Raw genomic sequence first — 19,750 nt, 5'->3', positions numbered from 1 at the left:
CCAGCTCCGGTTGCGGGCCGGGGTCGGACCAGGCCGGGGCGGGCCAGGCCGCGCAGGGCCTCCCGCGGCCTTAGCAACCGTTGCTAGGGGCAGTCCGGCCGCTAAGCGGTCCCCCCCGCACCACTTCCGGCGCACCCCTCTCGCCGTCCGCCTCCCCCACAGCCTGCGGGAACGGGTTCCGTGGCGGCGGGGGGGGCGCTGAGGGGGGCTGCGGGCCGGGGGCGGCTCCGCCAGGTCAGGACCGGGGCTGCGGGGATGGGACCGGCACCGGCACCGGCTCCGGGGGCGGGGGAAGCCGAGCCCTCCGCGGTAGGCACGGCTCGCCCCGCCTCGCCCCGCGGAGCCGCTCCCTGACGGCGTCGTCCCGCTGCAGGTGCGGCGATGAAGAGCTGGGGCGTGCTCGGGGGGCTGGCGGCTGCCCTGGCCGCCGGTGTCTACGTGCTGTGGGGGCCCATCGCCCAGAGGAAGAGGCGCCGGAGAGGTGCGGCCCCGCTCCCGGCGTTGGGAGCGCGCTCGGTTCCGCTTTCGGCTTCGTAATTCCTTGCTGTGGCCGAGGAGACGATTTTGGCCGTTCTTGTCATGTTTAGAAACGTAACGCCTTAGGAAATTGGGGGCTGAACTGCCGACTTCTGTTGCTATCGTAAAGTATTCCCTGTATAAATTGATTTTGTTAAATTATGACTTATTAGGAGTATGTTTGTATTGCTTTTGTATAAGCTCATTACCAAACTGCTGCAGGCAGGCTTTTATTTTATTTTGTGCTTTGGGATGCAAAATACCTTCTCAGTACCAGGTAAGTGACAGCCTCTCGCCAAGCGGAGTTGTGCAGACGTGCCCTGTGCCAGCCCTTGGCGAGGTTTTGTCACGGTGTGGGGATCTTGGCCTCCCCAGGCCCCGCCGAGGCACAGCGGTGACCCCGGGGCTCCCAGCCCTCTATCTGTTGGCACCAAGCTTTTTTAAGTTCCTGCTTGTACAGTAATTTGCAGATAATCCTGAACCTTAGCGTTGTTGGTACGAATCTATCCCTATCAGGAAAGTGAATATTTTTCAGAGAAAAAAATAGAAAGGTTTTTGGAGTGCTGAAAGTCCTGGAGACCAGCACGTATGTAGCGATAGTATGCTGTCATGTGTGTGGGAGCCTTCTAGTTTTTAGTGGGTTCAGGCACCAAGTAAACTGAAATAATCTAATTTTAATGTACTTTTAATACCTAACGGAACACCTGCCAGTGAAAATAGTAACGTTTTCCTAGGCTTCATGGTGTAAACTCTGACATATGTATTTGTAGGGCTCGTACCTGGCCTCCTGAACTTAGGAAACACCTGTTTCATGAACTCTTTGCTGCAAGGCTTATCTTCATGCCCGTCTTTCATCAAGTGGCTGGAGGAATTTACAGCGCAGTACAAGACAGAGCAGAACCAATCCACCGAGCATCAATACTTGTCACTCACTTTGCTGCATCTCCTCAGAGGTACTTTAACTTTTTCATGTTGTGATAAATTAAGAAAATACTTAGCATAAGTACTCTTGGTAAGTCTTATTTCCTAAAGAAAGGATGGTCAGGTGGTCTCTCATTGCTCTCTTTTTTAAATTTCTCCCTATTAACTTTAAACTCATGGACCAAATTCAACCGAATTTTACAGACAGGTAGAGATCTAAAACGTCCCAAGCCCGGGTAATACAAGGCCCAACTGCGTGTCCCTGAAGCTGTTTGTTTCCCTGGCCAACAGCGGAAGGTTTCAGGTCTTCCTTGACTCGCCTGGCAATCAAGAAGCAGCAGCTAGTCAAGCATCCCACACCCTGTTCAGAAGAAGCCATTTGCCAGCAGGTCGAACAAACTGAGGCAGAGGGCAGCAGGGGTGCTGAAAACGTGGTTATGGAACCCATTCCACAGGCCTTAAGGCATTTGTTGTTTACAGAATATTAATGGTGAAAACAGTATAAAAATGGTTGCAGTGTAAGTAGGAAAGTGCTTTCACAATGAGATGGGCCCTCGGAAATCCATAACAAGAAAATTAATGCATTATAATACAGTTTAAGAATTTTTTCTAAGCCTACTGTTTTGTCAAAAATACAGACTATTAAATGAAAGACATTTTATGTTGGATAAAATGTATCTTTTCAGGCAGTTAATATTATTTATTCTCTCTGTATCAGTTAGTTGAGAAACCTTTCATTTTGCATATGTATTAGATGAGGAAAATGTATGCAGTCCGTTGCACTGTCAGGTGAGAATGCTAATTAATTCTGGTTTGATTGTCGCTATCTATCTGTCTTAATCAAGAATAACTTTGTGGTAATCAGTTACACCTAAGTACCATAAATCCTAAAATGAGCAGATCTGTGTTCTAACCATTCTTTGTGGCCCCTTCTAACGTTTTAAAATGTGATGTCTTTAGCTTTATCCTGTCAAGAGGTAATGGAAGATGATGTCCTGGATGCCAGCTGCTTATTAGAAGTGTTAAGAATTTACAGGTGGCAGATCTCATCATTTGAAGAGCAGGTGATTACAAAATTCAAGCTAAACTGCCTGGTACACAGCTTAGATAAGGAATAATAGCCAGCTGAAGCTATAGTACTAATAACACTGGGAGTCATATATTTGCTGTAGCAAAGAGTTTGCTTTTAATAGTGAAGGAAATCAGCCATGTGATTAATGAATGGTGTTTTCAGCTTGCGTATATATTTGTCATGGAAACCCTGTCTGCTTCAAAACTCATACTTAATTACACCAGATTTGGTAAAATGGAGCCAGTAATATTAAAACAGAAGGCATACAGCCCTAACTTCGCCATACCTTAGGGTTCTGTGCTAAAGTACCACCCTGCTTGCAGGGATGAGCTCCACCAACATTTCCAAATTCAGTCACATGTAACATACAAGATTTCTAAGCCTTGTTTTCAGTATTTTCAGCCACTAAGTGAATCCAGATGGCCAACGAACCGAATCAATGATCTCATTCACAAAATGCGGTTGTATCTTCTTTTCTGTTTCAGAGCCAAAACAAATAGCACAGATTTCAATGAAGCTCTTATTGAAGCCCAGGGAAGCTGGCACTTGTGCATCCTTTTTTTTCCTCCAAGGATTTTAGAACCTTTTGAATTTATTCAAAGCAGAATATTGTTAATAATGTGTGCTGTTATGAAGTTCAGCTTCATATAAAACACTTTTTTTGCCAAAATTGCAGTGGATGCACAAATGATTGCTATTAAGGTGTAAGATGGGCTCTAAGCAGTAATTTTTCCTTAAATTGCGTAGTGTGGTGACGTAGTCATGTGAGCATCAGTACTCCAGGTGTGTGTTTGGATTTCTTTTGGTTCTGCTTTCTCTAAATCTTATGCCTCTACTTAATAGGATGCTCATGAACTATTTCACGTCCTTACCTCTTCATTGGAAGATGAACGGGATCGACACCCACGTGTCACACATTTGTTTGATGTGCATTCGCTGGAGGTGACCCCTTTACTGACGTTATTTCATTAACAGCAGAAGTTCTTAAATCTCCTTGGTAGTCTGCCTAGATTCCTAAGCATGTCAAGTATAAGGTGTCTGCTTAGAAACTGAAATCATTTTCATTACGTTTACACAGCTCTTTACTGCTCTGATAGAAATTAATTATTAATTCGGGCTAACAAATAATAAAAAAGTTTGAAAGCAAATGTATTTGGGTTTATACCAATCCCAGTTCCACATGGGTTTTTGCATCCCTAAATCCATTGAATGTCGGGATTGAAGTGCTAGCGTGGAACAGCAGTCCACCTAACCAATTTTTCTTATCTGTAAGACAAGACGGATGAAAAAGGTTTGAAAACTGCAGAATGGACACCTAAGGAATAATCCATTTGGAGGTGAAGTTGTAGCTTATCTTGCAATATTAGTGGTCAGCTTAATGCTGATAGATTTATATCTCTTTTTGTCTAAAACACATATAAAAAGTCTATCAAATCTCTTAGGCTTTTATTTCAGTGCTCTCAGGCAAAGAATTCCATAGGTTAATTGCTCCTTTTGTTAGAAGTGTTTTTTTTGCCACTTAGAAATTTGTTGTGTGCCAGGTTTTTTGTTCTTTCTCGAATGTAATGACACTGAAATTCATACAATTGTTCTAACATGTAAAAGGCATATCAGGCATGAAATAAGAACACATTTAATACTTAAGGTTTTCTGAGGTAGAGTTAATGAATCTCTTATCTTCCCCTGTAGCAGCCAGAAATAACCCAAAAGCAAATAAGCTGCAGAACAAGAGGTATGTGTGTTGTTTTTTTTTGTCATCCTGAAATATAAATATTAAGTCATAGTGTATTTACTTTGTTTATTAAGGGGGTAAGATTAAATGATCTTTGTCTTTATTGGACTGAAGTACATCTCCCCTTCAGCTGTAAAATACCACTAATTATTTGTCAGAGGGACAGAATGTGTTTTAGAGCAGTTACTTTTGTTGCTGTGGGTCAAGAAGGGGGAATTACAGTGATAAACATGGATGTTTTGAAAATAAAAGGGCAATTTCAATTTGGTGTTTCAGGGTCTCTTCCTCCTGTGTCAAATCGCTGGAAGTCTCAGCATCCTTTTCATGGAAGGCTGACCAGCAACATGGTTTGCAAACACTGTGAACACCAGGTATAACAAAGCAGGTCTGATAATGTGTATATGTAAAAAAAAAAAAAAAGGATGCCTGAGACTCAGAGTGCATTCTGAGGTGAAATCATCATCCCTTGTTTCCAACAACGCTGGTTTAAGCTCAAAGGTTTGCAGGACTGACAGCTTCAGCTGTTACTTTTCCAGGTACTTATGGCGTTGGTGATGAACAAGAACGTTATCGCTATATGGAAGAAAATGAAGTGTGACCCACTTTCTGGGGATAACAGCTGTCTTATCAGACAATAAGTGTCTTACTACATTTATTATCCGATATCACAGTATCATACCTGAAAATCCACTCACGTGGATTAGGACTAGCTATTCATTCAGCATGCAGTACTGAGATTGCACATGCAAAGGCAAATTAAGCTGTGGTCTAGTTTTCCAGAGTAAGGAGATAAAGAAAATCTAGATTTAAAAAAAATAAAATACAGAAAATCAATCTAGTTAATAGATGAAACTATAAGAGTGCATTTAGTACTTTTACTTTTCAAAAACGTTTAAACAAATTTAAGTGAGCAGGGGCAGCTTCAATAGAAACAGGCAGAGTAGCACCTTGTGCACTGCACCGGGTATTTCCTGGCACTGGGTGTTCTTGACCCTATTCCACCAGATACACATAGGCAGCAGGAGGTATACATTTGTCTTGTGTGACAGTGTTGTGTGGGTGGTTGGTTTTGTTTTTTTATGGTCTGTTGTAGCCTATTGCTCACAGGATGTGAAATACTCTCTTGCAGAGTCCTGTGAGGTATGATACCTTCGACAGCCTCTCACTGAGTATCCCAGCAGCTGTGTGGGTACGTATCTGTTTCTGATGCACGATCCAGTGGGTCTGTCTACTGCCTTGTCGTCATAGCTTTATCTTCACTAGTGTCTTTTGAAGGTGCTACAGCCTGTGTAAATGAGCAGCTAGAGTTTATTTCATTTTCCTTAGAAATGATCCTGTTGTGCTAACACAGTACCTTACCACGAATGTGTTAGGGCAAATTACCAATTAGTACAAGTGTGACTTTGACACCGGTAGCTTTCTGTTTCTCCTGGTGAAGTGTTTGGTCCTTTCGTCGTAATTTGAACAGACCAGATCGTATCCTAAGGGCCGTGTGTTTTTGGCAGCCTCAGAAGGTGACCTTCAAGTGCTCTGTCTGTGCAGTGATAGCACGCTATTACCCAATACAGTCTTTTAGATCAAGTGATTTCAACTAGAAATTGTTTCTGTTTCCCTTGGGCTTTGTGAAAAAAACTTTAAATGACAAAAACACTGTAGATTTCTGGGGCAAAATGTGCAGGACCTTTGTGCTGTAACAGCTGGTTACCTAATGTCTGCTAGAGATTTATCTTTACAGACAAGGAACAACTTTCACATGGCTTTCAACTGGCTTCTGTCTTCAGAATATGCTCCTGGATAGCTAGAGAATTCTGATTCTGACACATCTGCTGCTATTTGTGTTTTATTTTATACCATCATTGGAGATAATGCCATTCACACTGGCAGCATGTAGTACATCCTACAAGGAAGCATAGGAAGCAGTGCCTAAACTCAATGAATTGTGTATTTCTCCTGTGTAGAGGGACAAAGTGTAAAAAGTGACCCAAGAGGTGCTGGAGCTTTGGAGGAAAAATAGCAACAGGCCCAGGAATTTGTGATTTAAAACGCCACAAAAGGAGGCATGCAGGGAGTCAGAGCTGTTATTTATACCTAGAGGCTGCGATGTTTTCCATGCGGAATCCAGTGTAAGGCAGAACCCCCCCCAGTTAGTTGTATGATGTACTTTCTATACTCAGCCAGTTACTGTGTTTTCTCCAGAAGCAGATCTGCAATTGTATGGTTCCTATCACCGAGATTATGAAATACTGTCACAGAGTTAAATGGCATGCGCCCTAAAACTACTGCAAATAATTTTGTTGGTGGTGTTGTTCTAAGGGTCGTCCACTGACGCTGGATCACTGCCTCCATCATTTCATCTCCTCGGAATCCGTGAAGGATGTTGTGTGTGACAACTGCACAAAAGTATGTAGTTTTAATTTATGTAACATTCTAGCTCGATTTCAAGCCTTTTGACTGAGAATTATGGCTTTGGTTTTCTACTTGTTTCATGACTAAAGCCTCCAGCCTGCCTGGGATCCCTTATGATAAAAAGGGAATTACTACCTCACTTTTTTTAAGCTTTATTTATTACTAATATAACAATTTACAAATGCTTTATTTGGATCTAGATAATACTGCAGATATTTTTGTTGTTGTTCTGGTATTTTTAAACAGTACTTTACAGGTGCCTACAGTTTGACAATAGACAGCCAAAATGGTTGGTTTCAAAACCAACAGAAGAGGCAGAGAACTACACGTAAACCTGGAGACTGGGTTTGTTTTCTAAATACTCATTTTTGCTTAATTTTGTGTTACAACTGTGATCCATTAGGACAGACCAACAACTCTTGAAAACATTTGTGGAAATTGTATGTGCAATTAATGAAGTGAGCATAGCTCTTGCCAGAAAGTTACTTTTGGTTGCAGTATGCAAAACGGCAGTATTATTGTATGTAACTGGATACAACAAGTAATCAAATGGCTATTTTTTCCCTTTGTTTGCAGATTCAGGCAGCAGGGACTCTGAATGGAGAGAGCATAGAAAACCAGAGAACAACATTTGTTAAGCAATTAAAGTTAGGGAAGGTGAGGCAAGCTAACCCTCCAAATCTGTTCTTTCAATCCTATTAAACAGTATTTTTTTTTTTTTTTGATGTTTGCTTCATGTCTGCTTCTTGGTATTGCACTTTAATGTTTAACTTTTTTTTAAAAAAAAAAAGTTCACTTGTGAAATATTTGTAGTCATTGAGGCCTTGCTCCAGCAAAGCATCAACTCTGTAGCTTAAAGAATGTGAATATTCTACTTTTATTCAGCGAAGTGTTTAAACATGAGTTTAGCTTAATTGCCGTTCACATGTCATGTGTTAATTCTTGATTTCCTTTTTATTTGTTTTTATTGTGATTCACAGATACTACTGCAGTAAGTTTAATGCAGATAGAGGAGCACATAAAGAAACACCAGTTCATTTTTTTTCCTTATCCATTAGACTTACCCATTCCATTAGTGTGCTTTAAACTTTAACAGCTGTTTCTCTTCATTTAAAATGTATTTCGGCTTTCCTTTTGTATGGAACTTGGCTGAAGCTCCCTCAGTGTTTATGTATCCATCTGCAAAGACTGAGCTGGTCAAACCAAGGCACACCCCTGAAACGTCACGAACATGTACAGTTCAATGAGTTTCTGATCATGGACATCTACAAATACCACGTTCCTGTTCATAAATTAAGCCAGAATGATCCGAACCAGAAAAACTCTGAAGAGACAAAGCCTGGAACAAAGGATGGGGTAGCAGTAAAACCTTCAGGTATTTATTTTGAAAGTAAAATAAGTCAGGTGTTTCTCCATTTCAGTGACAAAACATCTGATCTGCAGAATGTCATCCTAAGAGCGGTATCTTTACTTAAACTGTGCAAAGAGGACAGGTAAAAATCCCTTTCCCAGCAAGTAATAAGCCGTGTTCTGGGCTTAGATGGCAATTTTAATTATTAATTTGATTCTACTGGATATTAAAAAACATAGAAACAAACAAAAGCCACGTAGTGAAGAACTTGAACGTTTCAGATCCAAAGGACTGATGAACATTGCATTCAGGAAGTCCTAGTGATTAGCTTGTTAATGATCTCTTCTGAGGCTTCAGAACAGGTGCAGAAGGAATGCTTGGAATGGTGACTTCTTAAAAACCAACTTGAAAATCTACCTGTAGGAAGTCTACGACTTAGGCAACTCAAGATTTTTTAATTATTTGGGATTTTGTACACGTGGCCATTTTCACCTGTGTCATATCCAAAGACATGGTAATTGCTTTTGTGTTACTCTTCTCATTGCTAAGGGATGGTGCTGACGTTGCCAATCAAGCAAAATACTTTCACAGTACTTCACAATACTTCTTAGATACAGTAGAAACAGAAGCAGTTATTAGCGGTCCTAATTTAAGTTAAATTACTGAATGTCTACTTTTTTTTGCAGATGCAGAACAGACACATGGTACTAAATCGCTCATTATGAATGGTGCCTGCTCCACTTCATTTTTAATGTCCTCGGGAACTTTTCCGCTCGCTGCATTCCCTGAGTGCAGGTAAGTGAGAAATGTGCACCCTATTTCTATTTCTGTTTGTTCAAATTACGTATTTCTTTATTCTGTCTTTAGCAGAAGGCTGTGTGGCCATAGCATTTTACATCTGTCCTAGCTCCTGTGCAGGATTTTTTTCTCTTCTCTTGGCTGATTTTTAGTGGTTGTCTTTGGCTCCATTTCTCTGCTACTAAAAAAGAGAGTATAGCATATTACAAGCAAAATTCAGTCTCCTTTCTATGATTCATGATGCAGCAGTCATTCTTCTGAATACCCATATTCTTATTCTAACCGTTTTTCTACTACCCCTTTATTTTACATCTTCCTCTTATGTTTTTATAATTATTGCAAGAAATTCTTAGAACTCTTACAGATTTTTCTTTACAATTATATTTAACAAGCTCAATTTAAGTTGCAGCTGCAATGATTCTACTTTGTAAATCCAGTCTTGATGCTTCTGCTGATAATCTGTTTTCTTGGCCTTTGAGAAAATTCACTTGTTTTCATGGCTGCGAGCAATGATAGTTCTATAATGTTTCTTCCGTCTCCCATTGCTTATTATTTCCATGGGGAACACGCTTCCTGCGGTCTCTGTGGGAAGAGGAGCCTGGAAGCATTTTGTGCCAAACATTTGTTCCGAACACAGTTGTAGAGCAAGTCCTTGAAAGTACATCCATTGTCATTTGGGGATTACCTGACACAACTTTACCTCTTTTCAGTTAAAAATTATGTTTTTCTAGAATAACTTTTCTGTTCAGTTAGTGCTGCAAGAACTAAACACTGGCATTTTGGTACACCTGATGGAAACCACTGCTGAAAAATTCAATCAGTTACACTGTGCAAAACATGGTAGCCCTCTGGTGCATTAAACTTTTGAAACAAAAGGTTTGGTTTTCTCAGCAGAATAAGGCAGCACTGCAGTGAAGATGTAGTACACTGAAAAGTAATTGCAAAGCAGCACGTCTCTCACAGAGACATCTATTTGCTGAAAAAAAATTGCAACTGAAGAGAAAACAACTGGAGCTTCTTTAGGAACGTGTGATCCACGAGGTCTGGTGACCCTTTTTTTTCATTTTTCTCATTTTTCCTTCAGTTCCCCTGTATACCTTTACCGTCTGATGGCAGTCGTAGTTCATCATGGAGACATGCATTCTGGACACTTTGTGACTTACCGCCGCTCTCCACCCTCTTCAAGAAACCCGCTCTCTGTCAGCAGTCAGTGGTTATGGATTTCAGATGACACAGTTCGCAAAGCCAGTTTGCAGGAAGTCCTTTCTTCTAGCGCGTACTTGCTTTTTTATGAGCGTGTTCACTCGAAGGTACAGCACCAACGTTTGGAGCTGAGGGCTGAAGAATGATTGAGAGCTGAAGGAGGACAAAAACTGCGAAAATTCTTCCGAGATCCTCGTTGCACCTCCTGTCTGTTATGCAAATAATCCACCGCAGGCCCTTTAACTTTCCCCTCCCTCTATGGCAATGGCTCCTGTGGGAGTTGTTTTGTACCAAAATGATGCTACCCAAAGTTGGTCTGCTAACGTTGTGCAGTCCAAAACGTATTTGTATTACAGAAGCATTTATTCTGTTAGGTAGTAATTTTGTCAACATCACAGCTCTAAACCAGACATTTCAAGCAGACTTCCCAGGGCCGTATTCCCTATCCTGACATGTACATTTTCAAAGGGAGATGCTTTTAATCCTGTACATTTCACTGCAGACATTTCTAACAAGGGAGCCCCAGAAGCGGCTGATGGGAAGCTACTGTTATCAAAGGCAATGACTTGAGAAACAAAGTGCCTTGAGCTTATTTGAACAGTTAGGTTACCATTGTCTGAGTCCACTGCATGTCAGTTGTGTTCTGATAAATGTCTCAAGATGATGGGATGAATTATGAACAAGATTTCTTTTGGTATCACAGCTAATGAATAAAACAAGGCATCTCTACGTAATATGCACAATCCAAAAACCTATTTCCCTCTTCGCTGTTTTCCTAAGATTTCAGTTCTTTATGCATCACAAAAATACTTGATTCAAACTGCAGGAGAAGAGATCAAATTCTTGTATCAAAGAAGAGCTGACGCCTTGATTTGTTGCCCTGTATCTGTGCTCTATAGGTGAAATTAAGACATGGAAGCTTTTGTTAGCAATCGGTATTGTAATTTCCTTGGTCACTATGAAACTGTGAATGCTGTTGCTTGTAGTATGGACTACAACTTTTAATGCCGTTACTTTGAAGCTACTGTAATCGGTGTTCTAGCTGCCCCCTTCCTATTTGAATGTTGCAAACCATCATTTTCCATCAACATTCAGATACACCTTGTCAGGCTTGCAGCTGAGCATTAGGGCTTATGCTGGTTGTGACTGTGAGCTAAGATAAGTAGCAGCCCGAGCATCCTCGTTAGAGTATCTGCAAATGAATCAGGACTGATGGGCGCTTGTCTGGCAAAGTAGTCAGAAAAGGCTGTCACTGCGTTAGATGTACGTAGAGAGACCTGCAAAGTACATAGAAGTTGTACTTTGCTGCTCTGGATTGATGTGTTTAAAGAAAAAATGCCCAAACAAAGCAGGAAAGGAGAAACAAAATCTATTTTTGACTTTTTACATTATCGGGAATGAAGTATGCAGGCTGGTTTTAGCTCTTTTCTATCCTTGTAGCTTGGAGGAAAAAAAAACAATCTCAGACTAGATTTCTCAGTGTATTGCAGCAACTAAGTTTTAAAATGGTACCAACTGTCTTAGTAGTTTTTTTTTAAGGCAACTTTCAACTTCATGTATTGGTATCACTGCGTGAAGCTCACAGGCAGTCAATTTCCTCAATGGGAAGCTCAAAACCAGCTAAAATAGGAGTGGTAATAGATGTACATGAAAAAAGATTGCCTACAGTCACGTTGTTCCGGAGTATGGATCACAACTCCTCCAGGTAACGTTCGTAGTACATAAAGCGCTCTAATTCCACAAACGTACTAATCAGAAGAAGCCTCCCTGTCTAGGCTAGGGCACCAGCAGTAGCATGGTTTTAACTTTTTTAAGTTAAGGGAAAAAAAAAAAAAAAAGATGCAAAATGCCAAAAATGTCCTGAACTAAGATCTAACAGACTTGGGGACGCTAAGAGGGGAGAGACCCCTCCGTTCTGGGCAGCACGGGTGCGTGGTAGGAATTCTGTAAAGCGGTGCTGGGGATCACCTAAGGGAAAACATCCTGCAGAGCTCCAGGTCTACAATTTGTACCTCAAACATTTCCACTGCCAGTAGCGTATATTCTGCAGTATCTATTTTCATTGGGTTTGATTAAGGGTTTTAAATTCTGAATTTTAAGTTCATTCGTTTAGAAAGCAGCAATGCTGGAGGTGAGTCAGAACATACGCACACAATGGACTAACAGTCTTAACCTCATCAGCGTGGCATAAAGAACAGTGACATAAAGCCACGCAGTACTGCAAACTTGCACCTTTAATGTCTTTTTTTGCAAAGAGCTGCTTTCTAGCAGGGACTAGTTTGAGTATGGAAGCTGTGTGACATTAATAAACTGCTCGCTTTCACTCAGCTGCAGACCTACTCTGAAAGCTTCCTCAAGGGCTGTAGAGATGAGGGTTGAATAGTCAGCGTCTGTTCTGGTTTTCACTGTTGGGAAGGAGCAGGCAGCCTTGGCTTAGCTCAATCAGGAAGGTGGCAAGTGTCGGCACCTCAGTCCTGGTCCTGTGCTGTGCTGGATACTCTCAGCCTGCTGGGAGCATCAGAAACCTTTGCAGATGTTGGCACCCTGGCCTTCACCTTTCAAAGGCAGTGGGCTCTGTGCAGGCACCTGAGCATCCTCCAATATTGTTGCGTTACTCACAAGCTTTTGGTGGAAAGGGTGTTAAGAAAACGTGGGTTACAAAGCATCAGATAAGGCCCTCCAGGCGACATCTTTGTGTTTTGGTTTCTTCTTATTTTGTGTATTATTTAAAAGTATATGATATTAGAGTCGAACCACTGCACTGCTGTTGGAAGTTGCGTTTTCACTTCAGGGTATTTTTGTAACTGTACAGTAGCAATAAATGAACAAACTTAATAGAAACAGTAGCTGTCTGCAGGTGGTAATTTCTTGAAACAAAGACCAAGCTCTAAGCCAGACCGCATACAGTGTATCTGACAGAAGCAGCACTGGGTAAGATGCATTCCCACAGCTTTCCACGCTAAATATCCCACTTCCTGGTAGTGGCAGAGGGTGGGGATTGTCCATTCCAAACTGTCTAATCTGTTAATTCCACAGCCCTGCCAGACCTACTGCTGAAGGCTGCAGCCCAGCACTATTCACGTGCTTACAGCCTGCTTACACGGGGACCAGTTCCCATTCTGGCTCAGGACCTCCTGCATCCTCCCGTCCTGTCCCACCACGCTGCTGACCAAAAGAATCCAGTCTTCCGTGCCAGCAGACGAGGTAAAGCAACAGAGGAATATATTTTGACAGGTCATAGTGACTGTACATATTGCACATTTATTTGTACCTTAGCAATCCTCTCATGTTGGTCTCATTTGTATTTTATTTCTAAAAACAAGCAAACCGTAGCTTATTGACAGAACATATTGGAAAGTGTCAGGCAATGAATACTGTCAGCTTACCGGCTCACTCCAGATGATTACACCTTGCACTTTTTGGTATTTACAAACTGTTTCACCACTTTGTCAAGGACACAGAATATTTCAATCTTTCTGAGCAAGGAGATGCATTCAGATCAGATGAGAACACAACTTCCTCAAGGGTATTACTCATGAAAAATGTCTATCAGCAGGACTCCAGCCACAGTGCACATACAGAGTATTCTTGGTGCTTTGGATCAACAGTTGCAGTATTTATTAGCAAGGTACCAGGTATACTATCGACTCTTCTGGTTTAACGCTTTGGATTGTCAAAGACTCTTTGAGGCAGAAACTGGCAGCCATGCTGGGGAAGGAAGCCTTCGTTTTCAGACTCTAAAGACCGGGCGCTTGATTGCCAGATATCTCACTTCTTGTCTATAGCCATCACTTTCCGAAACGTCAGGTTGATTCTGGGACTAAGCACCCTCTTGCGGACGGGCAGGCTGTGATACCAGTACACGTTGGTGGGGTACTTCATCAGCAGCAGGCTGCCGTGGGCTAGCTGCAGCGTGACGGGCTCGATGCGGCGCCTCGTGTTTTTCCCTCGGGAATCACAGTGCCTAAAAACAAAGTCCCTGCAGGCTCCGAAGGACACAGATGCGATGGGGCTGCGTGGAACCAGTTCTCTCTCGTCATCTCGGTGTTCACCTATGTGGTCCAGACCGTCTTTGTATCTGTAAGGGAAATAATTAGTTCTTCTCCCAGTTCCATAACACGAATGTCAAGGGACTTTTCAGTGAACTAATGACACACTCAAGCAAGCAATTTTTCATTTGAAAGGCAAGCTGCTCGATGCAGTTGGACATCTGACATACCTGTTAATGAGGACAAAATTAAAATTGTGTCCTGTGACCGAGGCCACACGCTCCCTGATGTGGTCGAGAACTGGGATCCAGGGCTCGGGAGAAAAGGTGACCCCCGAGTACGTGTACGTTAGCTCGGGGTCTCCGTACACCGCCTGTCTCCGGGGAATGCTGTGCCATTTGCCGAAGATGTGCAGCTTGGTCTGGTCGTCTGCTCAAACGAGAAGCAAAGGGGTCGGGGCTAGCTCCGTGCCACGGTTACCGGGGGATGCCACCGTCCCGGGATGCCACCCCCAGGGGATGCCACCACCCCGAGTTCCCGGGTCCTGCAGGCAGCAGCTAACAGCCTCCCACCACCGTTTCTCCCCGCTCGGAGCCGGCTCCCGGGCGCTCACCCGGCAGGTACCGCACGTCCCTCTCCAGCCGCCGCAGGACGCTGTCCGCCTCGGCGCGGCCGAACAGCAGCCGGTACTCGCAGCTCAGGCCCTGCCCGCGGATCTGGCGGCAGGGGGGCGGCGGCAGCACGGGCACTGCCCTCCCGTCCTCCTCCTCCTCCTTCTTCTCCTCCTCCTTCTTCTCCTCCTCCTCCTCCTCCTCCTCCTCGGGCCGCGGCCTCTTCCCGCCGCCCCCCGCCATCAGTGCCCGCTCCCGCGGTGCCACGAGCTGCGGAAGCGCGCGCGCGCGCGCGGAGCCCCGCCCCCTCGTCCCGCCCCTCGCCCCGCCCCCTCGCCCGGTTTTGGCGCCAATTCACTTCCCCAGTCCACGCGGGTCCCGCTGCCGCCGCCGCCGCTCGCTGCCCGGAGGAGCCGCCGCAGCCATGATCGGGCAGCGCACGCTGCTCTCCTTCTTCGGCCCCGCGCCCGCCAGGAAGCGCAGCCGCTCCCCGGAGCCGGGCGGTGATGAGGAGGTGATGGGGAGAGGGATGCGGGGAGCGATTGCTGGGGGGAGCGGGGAGCTAGGGGTGCACGGGGCGCTGGGGGAGGGAGTGGGCGCCGGTGTCCCGGGGGGATGTGGGGGGGATGCGGGGCTCCGGTCCCGTCCTAACGCCGCGGTGCTGCCGGCTGATGGAGCCCGCGCTCCGCCGGTGCCTCATGGGCTTCACGGTACGGTTGCTAGGTAGACCAGCCTTGCTCTGCTGCTGCTGGCCAATAGGGAGGAGCGGGCTGTCGGCCCGCAGCCAATAGGAAATTTCGAGCGCGCGGGGGGCGGGGCGCGGCGCTGTTTTGCCGCGAAAAAGCCGCGTGGGGCGCGGTGCGCCGCGGGGCCGCCCTAAGTGGGGCGGAGCGGGGCCCGGAACGGAACGGCTCGGAATGGTGGCCGGGATGCTCCCGCTGCTCGGCCCGAGGCTGGGCCCGCTCTGCAGCCGCCTGCTCGTTCGCTGTTTCCAGGCCGGTGCCGCCGCCAAGAAGGTGAAGGCTGCGGGGAGCGAGGCGGGCGGGGCCTCGCCGCTGAGCCCGGAGCAGCTGGAGCGGATCCGCAGGAACAAGGAGGCGGCGCTGCAGCGGCTGGCTGACCGCAACGTGCCGCCGGGCTTCGGGGAGAGCTGGCGGCGGCAGCTGGCCAAGGAGTTCTCCAAGCCCTACTTCCTGGAGGTGAGCCGTCGGGCCGGGGGGGGGGGGTCCCGGTCCCGGTCCCGGTCCCGGTCCCGGTCCCGGTCCCGGTCCCGGTCCCCGCTGAGTCGCTTGTTCTGCCCGCAGCTGATGGCCTTCGTGGCGGAGGAGAGGAAGCGGCACACCGTGTACCCACCCCCGGAGCAGGTCTTCACCTGGACGCAGATGTGCGACATCAGGGATGTGAGTGGGGCTGCAAGTCTCGGGGGGGAGCACAGGCACAGCTGTGGGGTCCTGCGGGCTGCCCCAGTGTGGGCGCTGCTGGTGCACAGCACCCGCGGGTCCCGCTCTGTCGGTCTCCTCCCACACCCAAGTTTGGTTTTGGTGTTTTATTACCAGCTGTGGGCTTTCCCTTAAAATTTCAGTGGGGCTCTTGACCTTATTTTTAGTATTACCAGCATAACATAGTGCCTGTTCTTGCATCTTGTACCTCTTGTTTTTTTTCCACTATCTTAATGAACTGTAATTAAAAAAAATATGTGACTGTCTTAGGTAATTCCCTTGGCAATAAGCTGTGTTTGTAATTGTGGATATCACTGTGAATGTGTCGTAAAATTCAAGTCTAAGGAAACTTCCTTGGAAAATACCCTTGTAGTGTTGTGGATTTTTGAAAGCTTTGGTTGTTTGTACTCAAAGTACTTCCATAATCAGAAAAACTGTGGTGAGGTTAGACTTAGGCAGGGGCTGTGTTCCTTAACTTGTGTGCAGTGAGGTATGTCAGTTCTTTAGGTATTTGTCTGCCTGTTTTAGGATAGAGCTTGCTTGTAAGCTCTCTTTCCACTTTTGGCAATAATGCTGATTGCAACTCAGTAATAACGAAGTTCTGCTTTCAGGTGAAGGTTGTAATCTTGGGACAAGATCCGTATCATGGACCTAATCAAGCTCATGGGCTCTGTTTCAGTGTCCAGAAACCCGTTCCACCTCCGCCCAGGTATAGCAGTACTCAATTTGCAAAAGTACTTTTATTTACAAATTAATTTGTTCTGTTACTCATGGCTGTGAGTCAGATCATTGACAGGGGATGTGTTACAGCTGCTGAAACCTGAGTTGTGTGTTGCCTAGAGGAAAGATGGTTTTGAAAATGTGCATAATTCTCTGGAGATGGTATTCTGAAGAACATGCTTAGACCTAAACGTACAGCTAAACGTACACTTATGTTGCTGAGGCCTTCTCCTAAAGCATCTAGCCAGGCACACAAAGAAGCCTTGTTGCCCAGCTGCTCCAAACGGCTGCGTTATCTTAAAGGATTAAATTAAAATCAATAATCTCATTGTTTAGTGTAAGAGCAGTAAGTGGTGCTGTCTGCTCTTATCTTTAAACGTGCACTTCAAAGAGCACAGGTGTGTCTTAGTTGTTGGCAGTGAATTTAAGACACTTGGATGCTGCTGGAAGTGCTTGCAAGGTTAGGACTTGATAACTGGTAGGAAAGGCAAAGATCTGATTTACCTAGGAGTAGTAGTAACTTAAGTAGAAATTGAATAACGATTCTAAGATACCTAATCAGGTAAGTTCCGCTGAATATCTAAATACCAGACCATTAGTTTGCCTCAGAAGCATAATTTAAGATCTCTTTTCTTCTTCCCTTCCTGCCCCCAGTTTAGAAAATATTTACAAGGAACTGTCGACTGATATTGAAGGCTTCACTCATCCTGGTCATGGAGATCTAACAGGCTGGGCCAAGCAAGGTAAGTTAGCTGAGATCCTAGGGACACCTCCAGTTATTTACCACTGCTGAGGGGAAGCAGGAAAAGGCAAGTAACGTGGCTTTCTTTGTGTGCTAGGCGTGCTCCTGCTCAATGCTGTCCTCACGGTGCGAGCTCACCAGGCCACCTCCCACAAGGAGAAGGGCTGGGAGCAGTTCACAGATGTGGTGGTGTCCTGGCTGAACAAGAACTTGGACGGCGTTGTCTTCATGCTCTGGGGAGCCTACGCGCAGAAGAAGGGCAGCTCCATTGACAGGGTACAGATGATTTCTGTTTCTCTTGGGACTTGCTTTATTTTTTGCCGGTTGAATGGTGGTCACTAGAGGGCAGTTTCCATACAGAGTTGAGTTTTTTTTTCTCCCTGCCTGAACGCTGCTGTCAAACTTAATTGCCTTTTTGTTCTAACTTGGTCTTTGCCGGAATTAGGCAACAAAAGTGGAGCAAGTGTAACCTCTTGTTGTCAGAAAAGCTTCCAGTTGATGACCCAGACAGGGTATTTCTAGGAAGGGGCTTGTGAATAAGTGTAAAATTTGTTAGGATTACAGCAACTGAAAAATGGGCTGGGTGTTGTTGTTTCTGCCCACAGCCACTCCTCCTGCCTCTGCTCAGTGGGACAAAAGTTTCTGCCTTCATGGCTGGGTTTTTGGGCCTTTCTTTCTCATTCTGATAACTGAGGAAATGTGGAGAGGAAATTACATCTGCTTGCTAGGAAGTGGAGCAGCCAGCCTCGTCCAGGGAGCTAAAACCATGCAGATCTAACGAGTTTTTTCCTTTTACCTTTCACAGAAGCGCCACCACGTCCTGCAGACGGTTCATCCTTCGCCTCTCTCTGTGAACAGGGGCTTTTTTGGCTGTCGGCATTTCTCTAAGACGAACGAATTGCTGAAGAAATCCGGCAAGAAGCCCATTGACTGGAGAGCGCTCTGAGCTGCGAGCATGAGCTGTGGGGTCTGGGGGTCAGGAACAGCCCCTGTTTCAAGGGTTGTCTCGTTTCTGAAGAACTTCTGCTGACCTGAGATTATTCTCCTGATGTTGCTCAAGGAACAAAAGACTGAACTCTCAGATTTTCTTGTCTTTTAAGAGCAAATTGGAATGTTATGTGGACTGTTTGACTTTTTTGAACAGATTTCAGCCTGGTTTGAATCAAAGGAAAACAGTTCGGTGTTAGTTTGTTTTTGTTATGATGGGAAGATGTTTGCTTGTGAAGGGATGTGAATTGTTACAGGTTAAGCTGTTCAGCTTTTGTAAATAATGCCTTGCTTTACCTCCTCCTTATCATTTTGCTGTGCAAATCTGGATTTCTTTTTTGGGGGAGTGAAACTAGAGCCACTCGGATTCCCCTTGTGGGACAAGACTTATTTTTTTTCCCCTTTTTGCTTCAGATGCAAGCTTTATTAGAAACACAAGTTCTTAGGACTGTTAATACACTGTCAGAGGCTTCGCTCACTGTGTCCTCAAGGTTTCAGGGCTAACCTGCCCAGCAGCCAAGGGCAGCCTGTGACCAGCACTCCGGTCATGTTCTGGGCTTTTTGTTCCCAAAGGAAACATGTCCTTTAAAGGGGGAACTAAGGGTTTTTTTAGACTCTGTTCTGTGTTAATCACTCGGATGACAGGTAAGCTGTGATGACGAACCCTGGGGTGATCCTGTATGGAGTATGCCACTGGAGCTGGATCACTGGATATTCTCTAAAATCAGAACATAAGATATGAATGTGGTCTCACAAAAAAAGCTCCTGTTCTGAGGGGGGATTTTCCTGCAGATCTCACTGACCACCGGTAAGTGCTGATTTCAAGAGAAGTTCTGTCCATCAAGATTTGCCAGTTGATGGGCTGGAGGTTTCAGATCAGATCTCTTAAGGTTGTAATACAGAGAGAGTTTTGTGCTTTGCCTTCATGGAAGTAAAAAGAGGGTTCTAGCCACACTAGAAAATAACTCATCACTCCAGGTGGAAGATGAGGATTTGTTGCTTCTGGGTTTCCAGTCCAGCTTTGACTTCATACTTTCTTTTAACGGAAGTGCCTTGTTCTGTGCTCAAGTTTTTATAGAATACCCTTGTAAACTTTTCTTTTGTATTTACTCTGAAAGGTAACACTAGTCAAGTTTTCGAATATGTTGGGTTTTGTTTGTTTTTCCAGATTGTTTTTTAAATAAAAACCTCTTGGTTTATGTTGTGCTGTGGTCTGATATGGTTGGAAACAAGCGATGAAGGGAGTGGGGAGCCTGGGGGAGA

At 44.9% G+C, this 19,750-nt stretch overlaps 3 protein-coding genes across 4 annotated transcripts; 2 read left to right on the top strand and 1 right to left on the bottom strand.

The window, feature by feature from the left end:
• The first annotated feature begins 330 nt into the window (after window positions 1-330).
• On the top strand, window positions 331-12,842 carry USP30 (ubiquitin specific peptidase 30). Of its 2 annotated transcripts, none has more exons than XM_035340105.1 (12): window positions 331-481; window positions 1,287-1,469; window positions 2,398-2,501; window positions 3,353-3,451; window positions 4,202-4,241; window positions 4,518-4,612; window positions 5,371-5,430; window positions 6,555-6,641; window positions 7,224-7,304; window positions 7,803-8,022; window positions 8,685-8,793; window positions 9,881-12,842. In XM_035340105.1, exons 1-12 carry the CDS (start codon window positions 382-384, stop codon window positions 10,143-10,145), a joined length of 1,443 nt encoding a protein of 480 aa, XP_035195996.1. In that variant the 5' UTR covers window positions 331-381; the 3' UTR covers window positions 10,146-12,842. The 2 variants fall into 2 exon arrangements, with proteins under 2 accessions (XP_035195996.1, XP_035195995.1); XM_035340104.1 differs by having other exon boundaries at window positions 4,199-4,241.
• Window positions 12,843-13,239: 397 nt separating this feature from the next.
• Window positions 13,240-14,842, bottom strand: ALKBH2 (alkB homolog 2, alpha-ketoglutarate dependent dioxygenase). The gene is made up of 3 exons (XM_035340888.1): window positions 14,602-14,842; window positions 14,219-14,417; window positions 13,240-14,077 (listed from the first exon to the last, which is right to left on the bottom strand). Exons 1-3 carry the CDS (start codon window positions 14,840-14,842, stop codon window positions 13,768-13,770), a joined length of 750 nt encoding a protein of 249 aa, XP_035196779.1. The 3' UTR covers window positions 13,240-13,767.
• Window positions 14,843-14,947: 105 nt separating this feature from the next.
• UNG (uracil DNA glycosylase) lies at window positions 14,948-19,686 on the top strand. The gene is made up of 7 exons (XM_035340946.1): window positions 14,948-15,113; window positions 15,595-15,798; window positions 15,904-15,999; window positions 16,650-16,747; window positions 17,413-17,501; window positions 17,598-17,776; window positions 18,306-19,686. Exons 1-7 carry the CDS (start codon window positions 15,024-15,026, stop codon window positions 18,444-18,446), a joined length of 897 nt encoding a protein of 298 aa, XP_035196837.1. The 5' UTR covers window positions 14,948-15,023; the 3' UTR covers window positions 18,447-19,686.
• Window positions 19,687-19,750: the final 64 nt, after the last annotated feature.

The sequence above is a fragment of the Oxyura jamaicensis genome, chromosome 15, assembly GCF_011077185.1.
Source record: "Oxyura jamaicensis isolate SHBP4307 breed ruddy duck chromosome 15, BPBGC_Ojam_1.0, whole genome shotgun sequence".
In the NCBI taxonomy this organism is placed as follows: Eukaryota; Metazoa; Chordata; class Aves; order Anseriformes; family Anatidae; genus Oxyura; species Oxyura jamaicensis.
This window is presented reverse-complemented; position numbering and strand designations above follow the sequence as displayed.

Excerpts from the sequence above, each read along its gene's own strand:
- USP30 (XM_035340104.1), top strand. The coding sequence starts at position 382 with ATGAAGAGCTGGGGCGTGCTCGGGGGGCTGGCGGCTGCCCTGGCCGCC. Across the intron at positions 8,023-8,684 it reads GGTAGCAGTAAAACCTTCAG|ATGCAGAACAGACACATGGT; the intron begins GTATTTATTTTG and ends TTTTTTTTGCAG. Across the intron at positions 8,794-9,880 it reads GCTGCATTCCCTGAGTGCAG|TTCCCCTGTATACCTTTACC; the intron begins GTAAGTGAGAAA and ends TTTTTCCTTCAG.
- ALKBH2 (XM_035340888.1), bottom strand. The coding sequence starts at position 14,842 with ATGGCGGGGGGCGGCGGGAAGAGGCCGCGGCCCGAGGAGGAGGAGGAG. Across the intron at positions 14,418-14,601 it reads GGACGTGCGGTACCTGCCGG|ACGACCAGACCAAGCTGCAC; the intron begins GTGAGCGCCCGG and ends TCGTTTGAGCAG. Across the intron at positions 14,078-14,218 it reads AATTTTGTCCTCATTAACAG|ATACAAAGACGGTCTGGACC; the intron begins GTATGTCAGATG and ends TTTCCCTTACAG.
- UNG (XM_035340946.1), top strand. The coding sequence starts at position 15,024 with ATGATCGGGCAGCGCACGCTGCTCTCCTTCTTCGGCCCCGCGCCCGCC. Across the intron at positions 16,748-17,412 it reads CCCGTTCCACCTCCGCCCAG|TTTAGAAAATATTTACAAGG; the intron begins GTATAGCAGTAC and ends TCCTGCCCCCAG. Across the intron at positions 17,502-17,597 it reads AACAGGCTGGGCCAAGCAAG|GCGTGCTCCTGCTCAATGCT; the intron begins GTAAGTTAGCTG and ends TTTGTGTGCTAG.